Source organism: Brassica napus, chromosome C6 (genome assembly GCF_020379485.1).
Source record: "Brassica napus cultivar Da-Ae chromosome C6, Da-Ae, whole genome shotgun sequence".
Classification (NCBI taxonomy): Eukaryota; Viridiplantae; Streptophyta; class Magnoliopsida; order Brassicales; family Brassicaceae; genus Brassica; species Brassica napus.
The window spans coordinates 11827004-11850963 of NC_063449.1; the positions used below are offsets into that span (position 1 = coordinate 11827004).

At 39.0% G+C, this 23960-nt stretch overlaps 3 protein-coding genes across 5 annotated transcripts; 2 read left to right on the top strand and 1 right to left on the bottom strand.

Annotated features, from left to right (window-relative positions):
• Nucleotides 1–6025: 6025 nt before the first annotated feature.
• Nucleotides 6026–7739, bottom strand: LOC106449130 (V-type proton ATPase subunit d1). Of its 3 annotated transcripts, XM_013890939.3 has the most exons (7): nt 7530–7739; nt 7335–7422; nt 6872–6930; nt 6693–6778; nt 6540–6599; nt 6395–6443; nt 6026–6251 (listed from the first exon to the last, which is right to left on the bottom strand). In XM_013890939.3, exons 3-7 carry the CDS (start codon nt 6923–6925, stop codon nt 6240–6242), a joined length of 261 nt encoding a protein of 86 aa, XP_013746393.1. In that variant the 5' UTR covers nt 6926–6930; nt 7335–7422; nt 7530–7739; the 3' UTR covers nt 6026–6239. The 3 variants fall into 3 exon arrangements, with proteins under 3 accessions (XP_013746393.1, XP_013746392.1, XP_048617686.1); XM_013890938.3 differs by having other exon boundaries at nt 7335–7580; XM_048761729.1 differs by lacking the exon at nt 7530–7739 and having other exon boundaries at nt 6872–7005; nt 7335–7523.
• A 506-nt stretch (nt 7740–8245) lies between these two features.
• LOC106445185 (peroxisomal isocitrate dehydrogenase [NADP]-like) lies at nt 8246–9841 on the top strand. Its single transcript, XM_048759644.1, has 7 exons — nt 8246–8294; nt 8393–8409; nt 8484–8593; nt 8848–8918; nt 9133–9186; nt 9271–9372; nt 9723–9841. The coding sequence occupies exons 1-7, from the start codon at nt 8246–8248 to the stop codon at nt 9839–9841; spliced, it is 522 nt and encodes a 173-aa protein (XP_048615601.1).
• A 9001-nt stretch (nt 9842–18842) lies between these two features.
• Nucleotides 18843–19619, top strand: LOC106445184 (peroxisomal isocitrate dehydrogenase [NADP]-like). Its single transcript, XM_013886700.3, has 4 exons — nt 18843–18857; nt 18958–19100; nt 19327–19449; nt 19526–19619. Exons 1-4 carry the CDS (start codon nt 18843–18845, stop codon nt 19617–19619), a joined length of 375 nt encoding a protein of 124 aa, XP_013742154.2.
• Nucleotides 19620–23960: the final 4341 nt, after the last annotated feature.

Consider the following 23960-nt stretch of genomic DNA (forward strand, 5'->3'; position numbering starts at 1 on the left):
CACTCAACCTTTGTTCCCTTTTTTCGTAGTTGATCCCAAGTTCTCGCTACTGAATACGTGGTCCTGTAATCATCAACCCCATGCTTCCATAATATAATATCGCTACCTGTACCAGGGGAGGGAGGAGCCGTAGCCAAGATCCGGTCATAAACCTCCCGGTACCGTCGACTCCTCCATCCTCGGATGTTCCACGAATTGCCCCTCGCAGCATCACTGACTTTGGCATGTCGTGATATACCCAGATAAGTGGTGCCAACCGCTCCTGTAATATTAATCAAATTCCCAATTCCAAGCCAATTGTCAAACCAGAAGCAAGTATTCCCACCGTCCTTGATATCAAATCTAACATACTCATAGGCCACATCTCTTAGTTTCAGGAGCTTCCTCCATATCCAAGATCCCTTTTGTTCTCCTCTTACATCCCAAAAGGAATTATACCTGAGTAAGTAATGTGTAACCCAACTTACCCATAGAGAAGCCGGCTTTGTGAAAAGTCTCCAAATGAGTTTAAGAGCGAAGGTACTCGCTGTGTCCTTGAACTTCCTCACTCCCAGTCCACCTTCGTCCTTAGGTAAGGAGAGATCTTCCCAACTGACTTTAGCTTTGTGAGTTTGTGTAGGTGAGCCCGACCATAGAAACGCGCTGCACATGCTTTCAATGGTGTCATAACACTTGGCCGGTAGGATGAAAGCCGAGCTCCAGAAGTTAACCATGCTCGTAATTACCGACTGGATCAGTTGAAGCCTTCCTGCGAAGGATAGAAATCTGTTGGACCAACACATCATCTTCCCACGAATCTTTTCTATAAGTGGTTCATAGTCATGGCTGGTAAGTGTCTTCATTGTTAACGGCATTCCCAGGTACCGGATTGGTAAGGTACCGACACTGATACCCAATGAAGCCGCAGTAGTAAGGAGAGGCGCGATGTTTCTTCCAGTAACATAGATGGAAGACTTAGCTACATTTATGTGCAGCCCGGAAACTGATGCAAACCGGCGCATTACGCCCAGAATACCCAATAGCGAGTCCGAAGTGCCGTTGGTGAACACAAGTATGTCGTCCGCAAAGCACAAGTGAGTAAGTTAGACATCTTGACACTGCTGATGATAACCAAAATCACCCGCATCTGCCGACAGTAGTATTGGTACCTAATTCATTTACCTTTTAACAACTAACTACGTGACTATAAACCAAAAAGGTGCTTATTCATCACATCATTATATCATAAAACGTATCATACTATATAGTATTTATTATGTTTGGTCATATCATTAATTATTCTAACCATAAAATATTTATTATTAGTATTTCCCTATTTCATGTGATGCTCTATAAATATTTTATCACCTAATCTTATATATTAAAAAAGAAGTCATAACCTTGATTCATGTGTGATTTTTTTTTTAAAAATGGACATAATGGACTTATTCCTAGAAAGTCATGTTACATTTAATCTCTAATCTTATCATTTAAATTTTGGGCCTACCAGAAATTTTTATTGGACTATCAATAATTGGATTTAAACAATAGATGATTCATTGGATTTATAGATAGTATAAATTAAATATATATAATTTAATGTTGTAATACTATATCTTCATATGTTAAATATTTAAATATTTGTCGATGTTAAATTTTAAAATTATAGAGATTTTTTTTTTAAATAACAAAAATCAATTATCAAACAATGATTAATCTTTACTATCTTAAACCAATGAAAACAAATTTTAAACTATATAGTTTATTTTAAAAATTAAACAAAAACTAAATGTTTAATTATTTACTCGATAATATAAATCTATGAAGCGAAAAGTTTATTTTTTAAAAACTTTCTAAATTTGTGAAATGTGACAATATCCTTTGATTTGAATATGACAATAAAACAATATTTTACTAATCTTTTTATATATAGTTACGATTTTAATAATGAAATAATAATCCGAAAATATATATATAGAAGAAGATACAAATACATGTGAAAGTTTAAAACGATCTATTCAATGAAAAAAATATACCGTAAACTTATCATGTTTTAAAAATTGATAGACACATATATTATAATATATACAAATTTAGAATTGAAAAAAAAAATTATATAAAAATAAATAAAAACAAAAACCTGCGCGGTTGCGCGGGTTGAGATCTAGTAATATAGTTATTATGCAATAACGTTATACACCATATCTTATCCTCAATTATAGACCTACAATATTTATACATTAATTAATAAAATGAATTCGCATATATTATGCAACATATTATACCATGACATCTTACATTATATAATTACAAATATTTAAAAAAATCAAATTTAATAAAAAACTTTGCTAACCATCTGTTAAAACAATATATATAATGTCAAATTGTTTATAATAATATTTTTATTTAATATGTTTTAAAATTATGAAAATAATCAACATATATATAATGTCAAATTGTTTATAATAATTTTTATTTAATAGCCATTTTAAAATTATGAAAATACTCAAAATATATTTTTAGAATTTTGAAATTGTATCCGAAACTATAACCGAAATCATGAACCCAAAACTTGAAAAATATATGATTACCGAAAACATATCCGAAATACCGAAAACATATCCGAAATATCCAAAATACCTAAAAGCAAAAAAAAATTTCTACCTAAACTCAGATAAAGACATGGGTCTACAAAACTACCCAATAGATATTTTTCCTTAGACCCGGACCCAAACATGTATCTTTCAGTCGTTTTGGTTTGGTTTATTGGATCCGGGTAAAAAGCAGAGGTTTAAGAGAGAGTTACATAAGAGTGTACACACTAAATCTTAAATAAACTAATTCATAAATAAAATATTTTTTAGAAAACAATCTATTCTTCGATATAATATGAGTTTGTAACATAATAATGTACACCAGTTTCAAAATATTAATTCATATAAAAATTTGTTTATGATAAAAAACTCTGCGTTTTTGAAGTGCGGATTAAAATCTAGTTAACCCTTATAAATATGTTTATTTATAAATTTGACACCAGTGAAAGCAAAGGCTGGCTCCGCCACTGCATATATATGATGGTCTACATACATTTTGGTAAAAACATTTCTACACAATTACATGTATGTGCGTATGTATGTCATTGGAAACGGAATTTAACTAATTCAGAAATCAAACTTCCTTTTGTCATTTATTGCATAAAAGGTTTATGCAATAAATTGAGCAGAGACAGATCTCGCCACAGTCTTGTCATGGGCTGAACTTCTTTCTTGGATCAGAGGATCGCAGACTTCTCCTACCGTCACTCTTCGGCGTGTCTCTGCTCAGACCATTATCTTTCACTTGTGGAAGCAACGTAACAATGTCATTCACAACCAAACCTCCCTATCCACAGCTGAAATTTTCCGTTTTGTTGACCGAGACATTCGGACCATCATCACAGCCAAGCGAAACCGAAAGAACTTTGATTCTCTCATGTCCCTATGGCTTAGATAATGATCTTCACTGATCTTCCTAGCTCCATTATGTTTTTTTATTTTTTTGCCATAATGGTGCTCTTTGATTATGTAAATCAAACTTTTCATTAATTTGAATATTAACAATTTAGCAAAAAAAAATAAATTGAGCAGGTTTGAACAAAAGAGAAAAAGAGAGGGTGAGGGATATTTTAAACAATCCACACAGTTTGCAGTTAATTGTCCCATAAATGGAATATAATAGTCTTTTTCTCATAAAGTATAATATTCAACGTTAAGTAAGTAACTCTCTTTTTTTCATGAAGCAAAAATAAAGATGCCAATTTTTTTAAAGAAAAGTTTACATGAGCTTTTAGACGTGGTCACCAATAACTTGAGGAGAGAGAGAGAGAGAGAGAGAGAGAGAGAGAGAGAGAGAGAGAGAGAGAGAGAGAGAGAGAGAGAGAGAGAGAGAGAGAGAGAGAGAGAGAGAGAGAGAGAGAGAGAGAGAGAGAGAGCTCTAGAGAGAGATCTAGGAGATCTCATAGAGAGAGAGCTCGAGAGAGAGAGAGAGAGAGAGAGAGAGAGAGAGAGAGAGAGAGATTCTAGCGAAACATGCTTTGTCAGATTAACTTTTATATATGCGGCCGGTATCAACTATCATGCCCAATTGTTTTTCTGTGAGATATCAATTCATGTTTCACCTCGAAAGTTTAGACAAATACTAATGTCTAATACTATATAATAAGAAATCCAATTTTAATTAGTACAAGGTCTTTTGAAAAAGAGTCTAAGAAAATCTATGCGGACCAGTTTTTTAGTTCTAAAGTTGACAGTATCGTACTAATCAGACAATAAAAATCCAACAGTTTCATCATTTTTCTTTTCTTTTTGGTTCTCAGATCGATTAATTCAAGTCTAAACGAACAGATAATGCGACAATGTTCACATTTTTTTTTTTTTTTTGTAAACACAATGTTCACATTTATATAGTTCCTTTTTGGGTTCTTGTTGTGGTATGAAGACATCATATGCATATATATAGTTTGCATCGCACGCATAAAAGGAAACATAAATATGGGATAATTGGCTTATAAAGACAAATTGGGAACGAGGAAACTAACATGCAAGCCTAACTAAAGACATGCAACCCTTCTCACGATCGATATATGGGGAAACCAATAAAGCACTAATAAAATTGGAGCATATCAACCCTTTCCATTTTCCAAGCATTTAAAATGTCTATATTGTGAGTTCCAGCACCACAAATGTATATTGTTAAATGAAATTTTGAAGCCAGTTACAAAAAAATAAAAAATTTGTTAAATGAAATTTTGAGAAATTGTACGTATATACATATGAAGAAAAAAGCGAAGGCTAGTTCTCAAGAAAAAGAAAACGAAGGCTAAATGGGTAAAGGTGGAACATAGTTAGCGGGGAGTCACTGTGGGGGGAGGGGGGGGGGGGGGGGGGGGGGGGGGGGGCGGGGGGATCCCACGACGATTCATTTTCTAAACCATCAACATCAATCACAATTCTTCAAAAGGAGAGGAAGAAAGAAAGAGAAGAAGAGTCTTGTTCAGAAAAAAAACAGCATCTGATTCCCTACATGTCGGTTTCCACCTCTTTTTTCTTTAATCTCATTTTAGTTTGTGCTGATCTCAGAAAGAAGAAACTTTAAATAATACTTATACTGCCTCCGTTCCCGAAAGTAAGATGTTTTAGATTTTTTTCTTGTTCAGATAGATTTTCTATATTGTTAAGGTAATTTTTTTATACTTTTGAGGAACATTAATTGAGAATATTTGAATTGATTAAATTTCATTGGTGGAAAGCTATTGCAAAGTGTATAATAATGTAAAAAATAAATTAAATTATAAACATTTATTAAATTCTTAATAATCGTGCATACTCTAGAGGAAGAAAGAAAGAGAAGAAGAGTCTTGTTCAGAAAAAAAGCAGCATCTGATTCTCTGCATGTCGGTTTCCACCTCTTTTTTCTTTAATCTCATTTTAGTTTGTGCTGATCTCAGAAAGAAGAAACTTTAAATAATACTTATACTACCTCCGTTCCCGAAAGTAAGATGTTTTAGATTTTTTTTTTGTTCCACAAAGATAGATTTTCTATATTGTTAAGGTATTTTTTTATACTTTTGAGGAACATTAATTGAAAATATTTGAATTGATTAAATTTCATTGGTGGAAAGCTATTGAAAAGTGTATAATAAAGTAAAAAATAAATTAAATTATAAACATTTATTAAATTCTTAATAAACGTGCATACTCTAGAAAATCTTAGAGTAATTTCTTTTGAGTCTCTCGATTCTTGCTTTCATATTTTTCAAGCGTCTCAATAGCACTGTCTAAAACTTGCTTTGCCTTTTGCTTTTCTCCATGCATTAAATCTCGTTTTTGACCCTCTTAAGTTCCCCCTCTCAGACCACCTCCATTGGTTAGAGACCCTTTTAGGTTCTAATGAATAAATTAATCTTTAATTTTGTGATTTGATAAGTTTAGAACCTTTCTTAGTCTATTTAATTTTTTGAGCATCCAATGGGAGAACTCATGGAGGTTCTTAAATATTTTCTTTTTTAAGTTTGAAAGATTGGATATCATAATATTAAAGAAAAACATACATAAAATATTGAAATAAAAATGACAAAAAGTAATTGAGTTTAGTATATAACAAGTTTTAGGCTGTGGAACAATGCTTGAAATAATGGTGAAGGATAGGCTAATACATGTGGCTTGGTGTTGTACATGTGGACATACATACACTCAGTAAAGTGGTGTACAATCTCGTTGAAGTCAGTGACAGGCCTGAAAGAATATAATTAGACTCAGGTATATATCTTTCAGATTCAGCAAGTTAGTTTACTTAGACAAACCTAAACAGTCAATGACAATGCGATTCATTTTCATACATAACATACTTATAATCTATATTAGTGTTAAGTATTTACCTGATCTATGTCTTCGCAGATAGCAAGCTCCTCGTGACCATATGGATAGCTGCACAAGCAAAAAAAGAAGCAAACCCCATTGTATGAAAAAACTAGTTTAGAGTTTTATAGAATGGAATGTATAGGTTGGCTCTAGAACGCTTACAGGAGACCAAAGTTAGAGTACAGTTTCTTCCTGTCTTCTCTTGTAAGCTCAGTGCCAATGCTGCGTAGAAAGAAAAATCAGTTTCAGCGCTTTTATAAAGACAGTAACATCTTGTGGTTTGATGCATGAAGATACACAGCAGTAACTAATAACCTATTGATGGTGATGTTCACAGCTCTTCTATCAGCTTCAAAGGCTAGAAGGTCAGACATAGTCTCTGATGTTGCCCCATCAAGTTTCTATTTAAGATACACAACGACACTGGGGTTAGGCTAGAATAATAGGTAGATTATGAAATTGTGTAAAATAAGATTTTAGGAGTCAAGTAGCACCTGACAGAACTTGTAAAAATCCTCAAGGTATGCTTTGTAGAGGGTGTTCCTCATAATCTCTATGTCCATGTCATCCAAATAAACAATTGTTCATATTTCAGACAAAACGACAGAAGAAGAAATCACTGTCTTCTCTAAACATCAGGTTAAAGATCCAATTAATGAAGATGAATGACTATTAAAACAAAATTGATTTCACATTGAAAGCAACCTAAAACCCAGAAACCCACATAGAACGAAACAGAAACAAAGTCAACTAATCAAACCCACATAAGATCATCATCACAAAACACTATGTAACACTATCTTCAATCCGTTGAAAAATCTGCAACAACCCCATTTTTCAGAACATCAAAATTACATCAACAATTTAATTATTGGAAACTCATATCACAAATCACCAAAACCAATCAAAACTTATCAAAAACAAGAATTCTAAACCTGAGAGATCAATCAATAATACCTTAAACTGATATACGAAGGAGAAGGCAGAGGTAGCTTCGTTCATGATCCTCTGAGACAGATTCCCAAATTTGAAGAAACCTAAATTCCTAAATCAGAACATCCAAATCCCTAAATTGAGATAATACCGACAAAATCAATCATGATGAAGAAGAGTGAATTAAGATTTGAGACCGGTGTAGAAGAGTTGATTTACCAGACAAAAAGGAAAGAGAGAAAGAGACGACTTGAGAGAAAGAGGAAAGAGAGAGAGACACATAAGAGGAGCCAATTAAAAAGGGACACGTCAGGGGTTTTTACCAATTCTAGAAACTCTCTTTTTAGAATCGGTTACTATCATTCTTTTTGTTTTCGATTTATTTTTTGGGATATTTTTTTTAAGAACACTTTCTTAGCAACCTCCAGTGGAGGTGCTCTTATTCCCCACACTGCCACCTTTGTTCTTGTTGAAAGTGGTCATACTCATGATTTGTATTCATTCAATTATTCAACAGGACCACCTCGTGTTTGGTATTCATTCAAATTATCCAAAGCAGATCTTCGTCAGTTGAGTGATTTTATATTATGATCAACGACTTGATGATTGCTGCTAAAGCTGCCAACTATTAATTTGAGATCAATACAATACAGTTCCAAGATAGATCCTGGACAAAAAGACAAAGTCATATGTGAATAATCTAACTTGTTATATATACACAAAAAAAAACACAACATCTCCACGAGGCATGTTTAAAACAGAAGGAGGCCCAAAACAGTATGGGCTTAAATATTTGGGCTAGTGAAAAGAAATAGTAGGACTCGATAGAAGGAGAGATATGTTTTGATTGTTTACGGCAGAGCAGCTGATTCATGGTTGATCACAGAACAGTCTCGTAGGCACAAAGCACTTGGAACAGCAGACAAGAGGCAAAGATGGAATTCGAGAAGATCATGGTGGCCAATCCGATTGTTGAAATGGATGGTAAGTGTTGGAACATTCAATTGACTGATTGCTATTATGAAAAAGGCTTCTTCTAAATGTGATGGTTTCTGTTCCGAGATTGATTGCGTCTCACGCAGGAGACGAGATGACTCGAGTTATTTATTTATAATAATCATCCTTAGCCTCAAATGAAATCACCCTTGTTTTGGTTATCATTCCATTCCGCAGCTTATTTTCCCCTACCTGGAGTTGGATATCAAATACTTTGATCTCGGACTGCCTAACCGCGATTCTACTGATGATAAGGTTACTAAAGAGAGTTCTGAAGCTACTCTAAAGTATGTTTTTCTCTCAAATTTTTTATTCATCCTTTTAAATTCACCTCCCAAATCTCAAGGAATACTCTCTTGTTAGTTTTGATGTTGTTCCTGTTTCCAATCCCCCCCTTCAAACTTAGTCATGGCTGTGATTTAAAACTCTCTTGTCTTATTCCGTATCCTTATGGTTTTAAGTTTGGAAGCTTTCCCACTTTTATAGCACCATTTGTTTTGGTTTGTTCTCTTATCATTGTGTTTTGTCTTTTCATTTGAAGGTATAACGTGGCAATCAAGTGTGCGACAATTACTCTTGGTATGTCTTGGCATCATTGCACTTGTTCAGAATGTACTTATTTTTGACGTACTAACCACCGGTTTGCTTCACTGTTCAACAACAAATGAAACTCGTGTTAGGGGGTTTGGTTTGAAAAAAATGTGGAGGAGTCCTAACGGAACTATAAGGAACATTTTAAACGGTCAGTTTATTCTCCTAAAAAGACTGGAACAGTTCTCCAAGCTGGAATCTCATTGTTATTATTTTTTTTTTATTTTAATTGCAGGCACGGTCTTCAGGGAACTTATAATTTGCAGAAATATCCCTCGCATTGTACCAGGTTTGTCAACATCTACAGTTTTGTATGAGTTAGCCATTTGATTTGATGTGATTGGAACAAATTCCCCCTCTTTCTTTTCTGCAGGATGGACTAAGCCAATCTGTATTGGAAGGCATGCTTTTGGAGATCAGTATAGAGCTACTGATATCATTGTTAATGAACCAGGAAAACTGAAACTGATTTTCGGTAAATTTCCTTCTCCTCCTGTTGCCCTTATATTGTAACTGAAAGCACGAAAACTTGCCTTTATAATTAATTAGAGGTAAATCTGAGCACTAGTTTCATTCCCTACCCAACGGCACTGCTGCCTTATTTATCACACTCTGTTAGATAATCTATATGTGGAACGAAAAAGCACACTTCATTCTTCACTACAGTCGATTAGCAACTAACACGACTTTCATCATTTGAAGTTTGGGAACATTGTTTACGAGTTTACGTACATGTGAAGGAAGGTTCATAGGCCTTTTTTATTGCTTTTTCTTTTCTTTTTTTTCTCTTTAATCACTTTTACATGTCATATCTTATGTTTGCAGAGCCAAGTGGTCCTTCACGTAAGACAGAATTTGAAGTCTTCAATTTCACTGGTGCTGGAGGTGTTGCTTTGGCCATGTATAACACCGATGAGGTCGATATTATTGAAAAGAGTGCCTGATGCATTTTTTATCCTCGCCAGTTGATATGATGGTGTTTTTTTTTTTTTTTAAATTGCTGAACAGTCTATCCGTGCATTTGCTGAGTCATCTGTAACGGTCCGATCCCCCGGCGTCCGACCGGGGTTATCGAAAGGGCGTTATGGACACGTGTCTACTCATTTAGACAACCTTACATGTCCCGTTACTGGTACCAGGAGTCGACGGACGCATAACCTTCTTTGAAATACCGTCACAACCACATCTATATACTTCTACTTACAGTCCTGCGCACAGGGAAAAGGAAAAGGAGGGATGAGCAACAAGTTACTCAGTGAAGTGACTCTAGACCAGCCTGCCCGCAAGACACTCTATATTACTCTATGCGGGAACTAGGACTGACTAGCCACTACAATCAGTTAATGCAGCTAAACATTTCATATCATCATCATTTCCAAGCATTCACAATTCTCGACGTTTCTAACAACCTAGCGATCAACCAATACCATGACCTCACTCATTGCCACACACATCAGACCATAGACTTAACCGACTCGACATACAAGACTGACTCCATCTTATGACACCTTTAACACCCAAATACCCGACCATGAACTAATGACACCTACAATGCATATTTTTATATCCCGCCTCTCGCGGCTGGCTCGTCTTCTCGTTCTCCGTGGGTAGCTCTCGCTAGACCACTACCCCATATTCCTGTGGGTTCCCACAGCTCCTATGGGTGCTTAGCGTAAAACTACTACCCCACGTACGCCCTCTATACTCTATAAGATCACCCAATCCCATACTTATCCTTAACGTCATTCACTTATCCATTCACATCACGTCTCATTCTCATTCACTTTCTCATTCCTTTACACTTAGACTCGTACTCATACTCGTTCACTAGACGCCACCCGTTATCGGTGTCACACACAATACACATCGCACTCAAGTTCTACTTACGATAACATTAACAATCAATACTCACCTATCATCTTAGCATTCACTTCTTTCTAGCATCCTAGCTTTAATCACAAACAACACATGGGACTACACATTCAATCATACAAGCATCACCCATCAACCAATCAACATCACAACAACATAAATCAGTGCATTAAGTCCCATTAACAGTGTGAGGGTCCTTATGCATCATGATCCACTCATCTATCATCCTAATCAGTAAACATGTTCTATCAACCTAGCTCTGAAACATGGACTACTCAATCCTAACTCCAACATAAAGGAGTATACAAAATCATGAGCGAAAGTTGGGTTCAAGACACTCTACCTTAGCCTAGATCTGGATCTGGATCTGGAACAAGAGACAAGGGGGATGGGATCTGAACATATCTGGAACAAGGGAACAAGGGAGAGACGAGATCTGGTCACCACCACCAATCGGCTGCAACCACCACCACCACCATACGGCACCGGCGAGGAGGAGAGAGAGAGACGTGAGAGAAGAAGAGAGAAAAGGAAAAGAGAAGCTTGACGGCTAGGGTTTTCTAGTCTCTCTAAATTTTTGCAGGGCTTCACTCAATTTCAGAATGAGAGAAAAGAGAGAGGAGACAGCTTTATTTATAGGAAAAAGAGGGAACCCTAGGTTATTTACCCTAGTGGGCCGCAGTCCCAACGGGCTCTCCTTAAGAAATTTTTGGGCCAGGAACCAGGCCGTTACAATTCTCCCTCTGTTAATCGGAATTCATCCCCGAATTCCAAGCCCTAGGCTTCCGAACTTAACATCCGAAATCGAAATGGACTCACACAATCACACATCAATCAAGGGAGGCATACAAGACGAGAACAACTTTGCTCGGGATCTTTAAAAGAAAACAATGAATGAACTAAGCTCGGAAGAAATTCTGCAAGTAAAATGGATCTGATCAAAACCATAATAGACGTACATATATATTAGGTGGTTTTGAAATCGTTTCACAACTTTTAGAAGAATCAAAACTTTCGCAACTCTATATTTTTTTTTTTAATTGAAACATCAGAAATGCTGATCCCTTAGGACAGAACTAAGGGATCTTAACCCGCTCTGATACCAATTGTAACGGCCCGATCCCCCGGCGTCCGACCGGGGTTATCGAAAGGGCGTTATGGACACGTGTCTACTCATTTAGACAACCCTACGTGTCCCGTTACTGGTCCCAGGAGTCGACGAATGCATAATCTTCTTTGAAATACCGTCATACCCACATCCATATACTTCTAGTTACAGTCCTGTGCACAGGGAAAAGGAAAAGGAGGGATGAGCAACAAGTTACTCAGTGAAGTGACTCTAGACCAGCCTGCCTGCAATACACTCTATACCTCTATGCGGGAACTAGGACTGACTAGCCACTACAATCAGTTAATGCAACTAAACATTTCATATCATCATCATTTCCAAGCATTCACAATTCTCGACGTTTCTAACAACCTAGCGATCAACCAATACAATGACCTCACTCATTGCCACACACATCCGACCATAGACTTAACCGACTCGACATACAAGACTGACTCCATCTTATGACACCTTTAAAACCCAAATACCCTACCATGAACTAATGACACCTACAATGCACGTTTTTATATCCCGCCTCTCGCGGCTGGCTCGTCTTCTCGTTCTCCGTGGGTAGCTCTCGCTAGACCAATACCCCATATTCCTGTGGGTTCCCACAGCTCCTATGGGTGCCTAGCGTAGAACTACTACCCCACGTACGCCCTCTATACTCTATATGATCACCCAATCCCATACTTATCCTTAACGTCATTCACTTATCCATTCACATCACGTCTCATTTTTATTCACTTTCTCATTCCTTTACACTTAGACTCGTACTCATACTCGTTCACTAGATGCCACCCGTTATCGGTGTCACACACAATACACATCGCACTCAAGTTCTACTTACGATAACATTAACAATCAATACTCACCTATCATCTTAGCATTCACTTCTTTCTAGCATCCTAGCTTTAATCACAAACAACACATGAGACTACACATCCAATCATACAAGCATCACCCATCAACCAATCAACATCACAACAACATAAATCAGTTCATTAAGTCCCGTTAACAGTGTGAGGGTCCTTATGCATCATGATCCACTCATCTATCATCCTAATCAGTAAACATGTTCTATCAACCTAGCTCTCAAACATGGACTACTCAATCCTAACTTCAACATAAAGGAGTATACAAAATCATGAGAGAAAGTTGGGTTCAAGACACTCTACCTTAGCCTAGATCTGGATCTGGATCTGGAACAAGAGACAAGGGGGATGTGATCTGAACAGATCTGGAACAAGGGAACAAGGGAGAGACGAGATCTAGCCACCACCACCAATCGGCTGCAACCACCACCACCACCATATGGCACCGGAGAGGAGGAGGGAGAGAGAGCGACGGTGAGGAGAGAGAGACGTGAGAGAAGAAGAGAGAAAAGGAAAAGAGAAGCTTGACGGCTAGGGTTTTCTAGTCTCTCTAAATCTCTGCTGGGCTTCGCTCAAGTTTCAGAATGAGAGAAAAGAGAGAGGAGACAGCTTTATTTATAGGAAAATGAGGGAACCCTAGGTCATTTACCCTAGTGGGCTGCAGTCCCAACGGGCTCTCCTTAAGAAATTTTTGGACCAGGAACCGGACCGTTACATCAACGATGTACACAGCTTACAAGAAAAAATGGCCGCTGTACCTCTCCATGAAAAACACCATCCTCAAAACATATGACGGAAGGTGTGAATTAGCTGGCCCCTATGCTTCTTGTTAGAGTTTCTCTGAAATTAAATTTGGTATCTAGTCATGCTGCCCTAACGTTTCGTTTTTTGAATTGTTTCAAGATTCAAGGATATATTCCAAGAAGTTTATGAAACTAATTGGAGATCTAAGTTTCAAGCTACTGGGATATGGTGAGATGTGCATGTTATTAGCTTCATTCTCTTCCAGCAAAACATTGTTCACAAACTTAATGAATTTCAGGTATGAGCATCGTCTGATAGATGATATGGTTGCTTATGCCATGAAAAGTGAGGGGGGGGGGGGGGGGGGGGGGGGTTACGTTTGGGCATGCAAGAACTACGATGGAGATGTTCAGATCGATTTCTTAGCCCAAGGTTATCATTCCTTCAACTTGAGATCTTTTTACGGACTAAAACCTCACTCTTTTCTAAGAAAATGCACTGTTGGTCTTGGATCATGGTTTTTTTAACATGTGATCTGTTGGAATAAGCTTGAAAGATTAAGTGAGGTACAAGCTTATCCTAATCCTATCGAGTTATGGAATTAAGAATATATTTAGGAGTTATCTAATATATATTACCTATTAGGATTAGGAGTTATATATCTCTATATAAGGAGATGCAGACATGTTGCATAACTTAAGAGTTCTAGAGATTGCTTTGTGTGCTTGAGGTTTTGAGTTAGTTTCCTTGAGAGAAATCAATAAAGAGAGTTATTCTTCATTGTGATTCATATTTCAATCCTTAGAATTCTATATTTGGTATCAGAGCCATAAGAGATGGGGGACATTGTTTCTGTGACAGATAAACAGAAGAGTGTAGGGAAATCTTCTATACAATGCCCTATGCTCACTTCTACGAATTATACAGAATGGGCAATTCGTATGAAGGTTGCCCTAAAGGTTCATAAGTTGTGGAAAGCTATCGAAGATGATTCAACCGAAGGAGATAAGAATGTTATGGCGACTGCACTTTTGTTTCAATCAATACCGGAGGTTCTTATCTTGCAAGTGGGAGAGCTCGATACGGCAAAGAAAGTTTGGGAGGCCATTAAGCTAAGACATGTGGGAGCCGAGAGAGTCAGGGAAGCACGCTTGCAAACCCTAATGAATGATTTTGATAAGTTAAATATGAAGGAGAATTAAACAACTGACGACTTTGGTGGGAAACTATCAGAGATCTCTGCAAAATCTGCATCGTTAGGAGTAAGCATCGAGGAACCCAAGCTCGTAAAGAAGTTCTTATCTAGCCTTCCCCGGAAGAAATATATTCAGATTGTGGCGTCTTTGGAGCAAGTCTTAGACTTAAATAGTACGACGTTTGAAGACATTATAGGTCGTCTCAAAGCTTATGAAGAGCGCGTTGCTGATGAAGAAGAAGAACCTCAAGAAGATCAAACCAAACTGATGTTTACCAACACCGATTCTCAAACAAGTCAATCGAACCGAGGGTACAACGACTACCGTAACAGAGTCCGAGGTGGACGAGGTTCGTGGAACAGAGGAAGAGGTCGCGGTCGACAAGGTGGAAGAGATACATCGAGAGTTATATGCTATAGGTGTGATAAACTTGGACACTACGCATCAGATTGTCCGGACCGGTTGCTTAAGTTGCAAGAAACACAAGAAAACAATAGTGACATTCAAGATCCGGACGAGCTAATGATTCACGAGGTTGTATATCTCAATCAAGATGGGATAGTACCGAGCAAGTATGATGCTCATACCAATGGAGAGAATATGTGGTATTTGGACAATGGAGCCAGCAACCATATGACAGGTGACAAGCGATACTTCAGGCTCCTTGATGACTCCATCACCGGAAAAGTAAAGTTTGGGGATGATTCACGGATAGACATCAAGGGGAAGGGATCTATCGAGTTCATTGATAGGAATGGAGAAACGAGAACGATGACAGAGGTCTACTACATACAGGATCTAAAGAGTAACATTATTTCTCTTGGACAGGCAACAGAGTCTGGTTGTGATGTGAGATTAAGAGACGACTACTTGACCATGCACGACAAAGATGGCAAACTACTCGTGAAAGCAAATAGGTCAAAGAATAGACTCTACAAGGTTTGTATGGGTTTAAAAGAAGATCTATGCCTACACTCAACGGCATAGGAGAATCAACTAAGTGGCATGCAAAACTGGGACACGTAAACGTTGAGACGATAAGAGCTATGATATCACGGGAGCTTGTCATCGGAGTTCCGCATATCACAATTGAGAAGGAGGTTTGTGGATCATGTTTGCTTGGAAAGCAAGCAAGGCAAGCTTTCCCGAAGGCAACCATATATCGAGCAACAAGGATATTGGAGCTTGTACACAGCGACTTATGCGGGCCAATAACACCTAGCACTGCTAGAGGTAACATATATCTATTCGTCTTGATAGACGACCACTCGAGGTATATGTGGTCAGTGTTGCTCAAAGAGAAACGAGAAGCCTTTAGTAAGTTCAAGAGGTTCAAAGAGATGGTAGAACATGATACGAAGGAGAAGATACAAACCTTTAGAACTGACAGAGGAGGAGAATTCGTTTCAGCAGAGTTCAATACGTATTGGGAAGAGTCAGGAATCAAAAGACACTTAACAGCTCCCTACACGCCACAACAAAATGGAGTAGTCGAGAGACGTAATCGTACTTTGATGGAGATGACACGAAGCATGTTGAAAGATAAGAGAATTCCTAACTTCTTATGGGGAGAGGCAACGAGACATGCTACGTATCTGTTGAATCGTATAGCTACAAGATCACTCAAGGATGTGACACCATATGAAGCCTTTCGCGGCAAGAAACCGAATATAGGTCACTTACGCATCTTCAGCTGCGTTGGATATACAAAGATCGTCTCTCCTCACCTGAAGAAGCTTGACGACAGGTCACGAGTTTTGATCCATCTAGGCACGGAACCTGGGTCAAAGGCATACCGTATGCTTGATCCCAATACTCGAAAGGTGGTAGTAAGTCGAGACATAGTCCTTGATGAATCTAAAGGCTGGAACTGGAGTCATAGTCTTGATGAACCGAGCAGAGCAGGTAACTTCACAGTCACGCTCGGGGAGTTCGGAAATCACGGCCTTCAAGATGATGAGAAGGATGACGAGAGGCAAGAACAAGAGCAAGAGCAACTTAACTCAAGACATGAGAAGAAAGAAGGAGACAACAAACCTATGTAGATTATTGATATAGAAGACGAGGAAGAAGAAGAAGCTCAGGAGGATGAGAGTGAGAGTACTCTTGCCTTGCGTAGATCACAGAGAGATGTGACAAAACCTAAATACCTAGATGACTACATATTGCTGATCGAAGAAGAAGAAGGAGAGCGACTTCTCATGATGATCAACTGCGAGCCTCAAACGTATAAAGAGGCACAAGAGTTAAAGGAGTGGATTGCAGCGTGTGAAGAAGAGATTGCATCTATAGTAAAGAATGGAACGTGGGAGCTTGCTGATTTACCACACGGCTTCAAGGCTATTGGGTTGAAGTGGGTGTTTAAACTGAAAAGAAACTCGGATGGGAGCATCAATAAATATAAAGCTCGTCTCGTGGCAAAGGGTTACGTGCAAGAGTATGGTATAGATTTTGACGAGGTCTTCGCACCAGTGGCCAGAATCGAGACAATCCGACTTCTTGTCCGTCTAGCAGCTTCGAGAGGATGGGAGATTCATCATCTCGATGTCAAAACAGCTTTTGTCCATGGAGAGTTAAAAGAAACAGTTTATGTAGCACAACCTGAAGGTTTTATCGCTAAGGGGTCCGAAGGCAAGGTTTACAAGCTACACAAGGCGTTATATGGACTTAGACAGGCCCCGAGAGCATGGAACAACAAGCTGAATCAGATATTGAAGGAGTTACGGTTCGTAAAGTGCTCAAAGGAACCGTCAGTTTACAGGAAGATGGTAAACGGACATCTACTTCTTCTTGCTGTTTATGTAGATGATTTATTTGTGACTGGCACGAGTATAGGTGTCATTGATGAGTTTAAGAAGGAGATGTCGTCGAAGTTCGAGATGAGCGATCTTGGAAAGCTATCTTACTATCTTGGTATCGAAGTACAACAACACGAAGGAGGAATAGTTATAAACCAACAACGCTATGCATTAAGGATCTTGGAGGAAGCAGGGATGAAGAACTGCAACTCGTGCCATATCCCGATGGAAGCAGGGTTAAAATTGTCGAAAGCCATTGACGAGAAAGAGATTGATGCCACAAGTTATAGAAGAAACGTCGGGTGCTTACGATATCTGTTACATACGCGACCAGACCTAGCATATAGTGTTGGTGTGTTATCTAGGTATATGCAATCGCCAAGAGAGTCACATGGTGCAGCTATGAAGCAGTGCTTACGGTATCTACAAGGTACTACGACCTATGGCTTGACGTTTCCTCGCGGCAACACAATACCAAAGAGGTTAATAGGATACAGTGACAATTCTCATAATGTCGATCCTGATGATGGTAGAAGCACTACTGGGCATATATTCTACATTGGTAATAGTCCCATCACTTGGTGTTCACAAAAACAGGAGACAATGGCGTTGTCTTCTTGCGAAGCCGAGTTCATGGCCGGGACAGAAGCAGCCAGGCAAGCCATATGGCTACAAGATCTGCTCGTCGAAGTGTTGGGAAATACAAGTGAGAAGGTTGTTATCAGGATAGACAACCAGTCGGCAATAGCTCTGACAAGAAATCCGGTGTTTCATGGCAGAAGCAAACACATTCAAACTCGGTTCCATTTTATAAGAGAATGTGTAGAGAAGGGGCAAATAGAAGTGGAACATGTTCCTGGAAGTGAGCAGAAGGCGGACATCTTAACAAAGGCACTTGGAAGAATCAAGTTCAAGGAGATGAGAGATCTCATTGGAGTTTAAGATGTGTTGATAAGAGACTTCAAGCTTAAGGGGGAGAATGTTGGAATAAGCTTGAAAGATTAAGTGAGATACAAGCTTATCCTAATCCTACCGAGTTATGGAATTAGGAATAAAATTAGGAATATATTTAGGAGTTATCTAATATATATATTACCTATTAGGATTAGGAGTTATATATCTCTATATAAGGAGATTCAAACATGTTGCATAACTTAAGAGTTCTAGAGATTGCTTTGTATGCTTGAGGTTTTGAGTTAGTTTCCTTGAGAGAAATCAATAAAGAGAGTTATTCTTCATTGTGATTCATATTTCAATCCTTAGAATTCTATATGATCAGAATGGGGACAAACTCCAGTATTATTTAAACAAAGTTTATGCTGTCCTCTGCAGGATATGGATCTCTGGGACTGATGACGTCGGTGTTGGTATGAAATGATACGGGCCTCGGCCAAGAGATTTGATCTTTTTCTTGTTAACATGTTTCCCATGAATCTTCCTGAATGAATTTTTGGGGGAAAATTGTAGGTTTGTCCTGATGGAAAGACCATTGAAGCAGAGGCAGCTCATGGCACAGTAACACGCCACTACAGAGTTCACCAAAAAGGTGGTGAAACAAGCACCAACAGCATAGCCTCTATTTTTGCTTGGTCCAGAGGCCTTGCCCACAGGTAGCGGATTTTGCTGTTTGTTTTAAATATTTTCACCCTAGGGAATGCTTGTTGCTATTCCTGGAAAAAAATAGGGAGGGACTGAAAATAATTTAATTATTTAGTAGTCTATCATGGATTGTGGTGTGGAAAGGTTTTTCATTAATTGAGACAATTATAGTGGATCGATAGGTTTTTCTAGGTTGATTAAATTGTAAAAAAGATGGTTGATATGGGATATTACCAGGGCAAAGCTGGACAGCAATGCGTCGTTGTTGAACTTTATTGAGAAACTAGAAGCGGCTTGTATGGCGACGGTGGAGTCTGGAAAAATGACCAAGGATCTCGCGCTGTTGATCCACGGATCCAAGTAAGACTTAAACCACCAAAAGAATGAGTTAAAAGTATAAACCTTTGGGTAGATAAGTAAATGTGTGTTTGGACAGGGTTAAGAGGGATGATTATGTGAATACAGAAGAGTTCATTGATGCTGTGGCATGGGAGTTAAGAAAAAGACTGTTTGGCAGCTCCAGGTTGTGAGGAGAAGATTTGAAAAGCAAAAAACCTTTGCAGTTTCCATCGAGTAACATTCATCATAATGTGTAGAAAATAAAGGCAAATGTGTGTATGTTTGGGCGTAAAAAGGATGGGTAATAATAATTAACCGCCGAACTCAAAAGCTCCTCGTCCTCTGTTGTAATGGCTGCTACTATTTACTTTTCATTAGCTTGAACCTATCTCTCCCAGTCTCTCGCTCTCTCTAAATGAAGGCGGAGAGTAACGCCTTGTCTTTGTTTGTTTTTGTGGCTACTAACAATCCGTCTGAAGGTGTTGGAGAAATGAAAATGCGTCTTAATAGCACACGAAGAGTAAGCAAAGAGATGATTTTGATAACAGCTCCCATTTTCACCACTTGTTCTCACCTTCTCCTCCGCCATTCCGATCATTCTTCTTTTCCTCCTCCTCTTCGCCATTCATCGGAGCAAAGTTTCTCATTTCCTAAGCGTCTCCGCGGAGGGCTCTTTGGAAGCGTCGCTCCGATGAGATTAGGCTGACGTATCAGAGTGCGGGGAGGTCTTCTTTGCTAGATTCCAATGGCTCAGTCCAGTCTCGACAGAACCAAAAGCTTTTGGAGTTCGAGGAGCTCACTCTTCAGACACCAACAAATGGAACCACGTTAGTTCACAACTTAATTGCAGATATATATATATATATATATATATATATATATATATATATGACAAGGATCATCTACTGGTTAGTTCACTTTTGACTGTTTCTCGTTTCAAGCATATTGTAACGGCCCGGTTCCTGGCCCATAAATTTCTTTAGAAATATGGGCTTCTCTACGGCCCATTTGGCAAAGACCTAGGGTTTTCCCTTCCCCTTCCTATAAAAAGAGATGCAGCCTCCCTTTTCTCTCATTCTGAAACTTGAGCGAAGCTCTGCAGAGATTTAGAGAGACTAGGAAACCCTAGCCGTCAAGCTTCTCTTTTCCTTTTCTCTCTTCTTCTCTCAAGCCTCTCTCTCTCTCCCCCCTGCGCCGTCTCTCTCTCTACTTCTCTCTCTCTCCCTCCTCCTTGCCGGTACCGTGTGGTGGTGGTGGTTGCAGCCGATTGGTGGTGGTGGTCAGATCTCGCAGCTCTCTTGTTTCCTTGTTCCAGATCTGTTCAGATCTCCTCTCCCTTATCTCTTGTTTCCAGATCCGGATCCAGATCTAGGCTAAGGTGGAGTGTCTTGAACCCATCTTGTTCTCATGTACTGTATACTCCTTTATGTTGGAGTTAGGGTTGATTAGACCCTGTTTAAAAGCTAGGATGATAGATCATGATTATTGCTAGGATGTTAGATGAAAGGAACATGATGCATAAGAACCCTCATACTGATAAATGGGACTCGTGGAACTGAATTGAATTGTTGTGGTGATGATTGATTGGTAGTTGATTCTAATAAGTTTGGATGTGTTGTCCCATGTGTTGTTGTGATTGAAGTTAGGATGCTAGAGAGAAATAAATGCTAGGACGATAGACGAGTAATGATTATAAAAGTTATTGAAGTAGAACTTGAATGCGATGTGTATTGTGTGTGACACCGATAGCGGGTGGTGTCTAGTGAATTGAGTCCCAAGTACAAGTATGAATGAAAAAGGAAGGTAAATGAGAATGGGAAGGGATAAGTGAAAATGATAAGGAAGTGAAAGGATAAGTAAAAGTATGAGAGAATGATGTTAAGGTTAAGCATGGGTGGGAAAGCATATAGAGGGTCTAAGGAAAGTATGTGGGGTAGTAGTCCACGCTAGGTATCCATAGGAGATGTGGCCAATCCACAAGAATATGGAAGCACCCATAGGAGATGTGGCCAATCCACAAGAATATGGGGTAGAAGCCTAGTTGGGGCTACCCACTGTTGAAAAGGACGAAAAGATGAAAAGGAAGTGCATTGTAGGGTTTTTAGCTCATGGTCGGGTAACAGGGAGTTAAAGGTGTCATAGGATCGAGTCGGTCTGGTATGATGAGTCGGTTAAGTCTAGGGTTTAACGTGTGTGTCAATGAGTGAGTTCATTGTAATGATTGATCACTAGGTTGCTAGAAATGTATGGAATTGAATGTGGACAATTAGTGATGACAGTATGAAATGATAAAAATACATTACCAGATTGTAGTGGCTAGTCAGTCCTAGTTCCCGCATAGAGTAGTATAGAGTGTCATGCGGGCAGGCTGGTCTAGAGCCACTTCACTGAGTAACTTGTTGCTCACTCCTCCATTTCCATTTCCCTGTGCGCAGGACTGTAAGTAGAAGTATATGGATGTGGGTGTGACGGTATTTCAAAGAAGGTTATGCGCCCGTCGGCTCTCGGGACCAGTAACGGGACACGTAGGGTTGTCTAAATGAGTAGACACGTGTCCGTAACGCCCTTTCGATAACCCCGGTCGGACGCCGGGGGATCGGGCCGTTACAATTGGTATCAGAGCGGGTTAAGATCCCTTAGTTCTGTCCTAAGGGATCGGCATTTCCGACGTTTTCAAAAAAAAAAAAAAAAAAAAAAATTTGATTGTGATTGTTACGTAGTATTTTCGGATTGTGAAAAGATTATTTAAATTTGATTCCATTTTTTACGGCATTATGTGTTTTGTACAGATGTGCCAAGTTTCTTTTTACAAACTATTGTGGTCCTACTCCTTTTATTTATGACATTCATTCGTTGGTTTTAAAGATTCCAGTAGAGTTATCATGCCTTGTATGCCTCCCTTGATTGTTGTGTGAATGTGTGAATCCATTTCGGTAACGAACGATTAGTCCGAAGAGTGTGGGCCTTGGAATTCGGGGACGAATTCCGATTAACGGGGGAGGATTGTAACGGCCCGGTTCCTGGCCCATAAATTTCTTTAGGAATATGGGCTTCTCTACGGCCCATTTGGCAAAGACCTAGGGTTTTCCCTTCCCCTTCCTATAAAAAGAGATGCAGCCTCCCTTTTCTCTCATTCTGAAACTTGAGCGAAGCTCTGCAGAGATTTAGAGAGACTAGGAAACCCTAGCCGTCAAGCTTCTCTTTTCCTTTTCTCTCTTCTTCTCTCAAGCCTCTCTCTCTCTACCCCCTGCGCCGTCTCTCTCTCTACTTCTCTCTCTCTCCCTCCTCCTTGCCGGTACCGTGTGGTGGTGGTGGTTGCAGCCGATTGGTGGTGGTGGTCAGATCTCGCAGCTCTCTTGTTTCCTTGTTCCAGATCTGTTCAGATCTCCTCTCCCTTATCTCTTGTTTCCAGATCCGGATCCAGATCTAGGCTAAGGTGGAGTGTCTTGAACCCATCTTGTTCTCATGTACTGTATACTCCTTTATGTTGGAGTTAGGGTTGATTAGACCCTGTTTGAAAGCTAGGATGATAGATCATGATTATTGCTAGGATGTTAGATGAAAGGAACATGATGCATAAGAACCCTCATACGGATAAATGGGACTCGATGAACTGAATTGAATTGTTGTGGTGATGATTGATTGGTAGTTGATTCTAATATGTTTGGATGTGTTGTCCCATGTGTTGTTGTGATTGAAGTTAGGATGCTAGAGAGAAATAAATGCTAGGACGATAGACGAGTAATGATTATAAAAGTTATTGAAGTAGAACTTGAATGCGATGTGTATTGTGTGTGACACCGATAGCGGGTGGCGTCTAGTGAATTGAGTCCCAAGTACAAGTATGAATGAAAAAGGAAGGTAAATGAGAATGGGAAGGGATAAGTGAAAATGATAAGGAAGTGAAAGGATAAGTAAAAGTATGAGAGAATGATGTTAAGGTTAAGCATGGGTGGGAAAGCATATAGAGGGTCTAAGGAAAGTATGTGGGGTAGTAGTCCACGCTAGGTATCCATATGAGATGTGGCCAATCCACAAGAATATGGAAGCACCCATAGGAGATGTGGCCAATCCACAAGAATATGGGGTAGAAGCCTAGTTGGGGCTACCCACTGTTGAAAAGGACGAAAAGATGAAAAGGAAGTGCATTGTAGGGTTTTTAGCTCATGGTCGGGTAACAGGGAGTTAAAGGTGTCATAGGATCGAGTCGGTCTGGTATGATGAGTCGGTTAAGTCTAGGGTTTAACGTGTGTGGCAATGAGTGAGTTCATTGTAATGATTGATCACTAGGTTGCTAGAAATGTATGGAATTGAATGTGGACAATTAGTGATGACAGTATGAAATGATAAAAATACATTACCAGATTGTAGTGGCTAGTCAGTCCTAGTTCCCGCATAGAGTAGTATAGAGTGTCATGCGGGCAGGCTGGTCTAGAGCCACTTCACTGAGTAACTTGTTGCTCACTCCTCCATTTCCATTTCCCTGTGCGCAGGACTGTAAGTAGAAGTATATGGATGTGGGTGTGACGGTA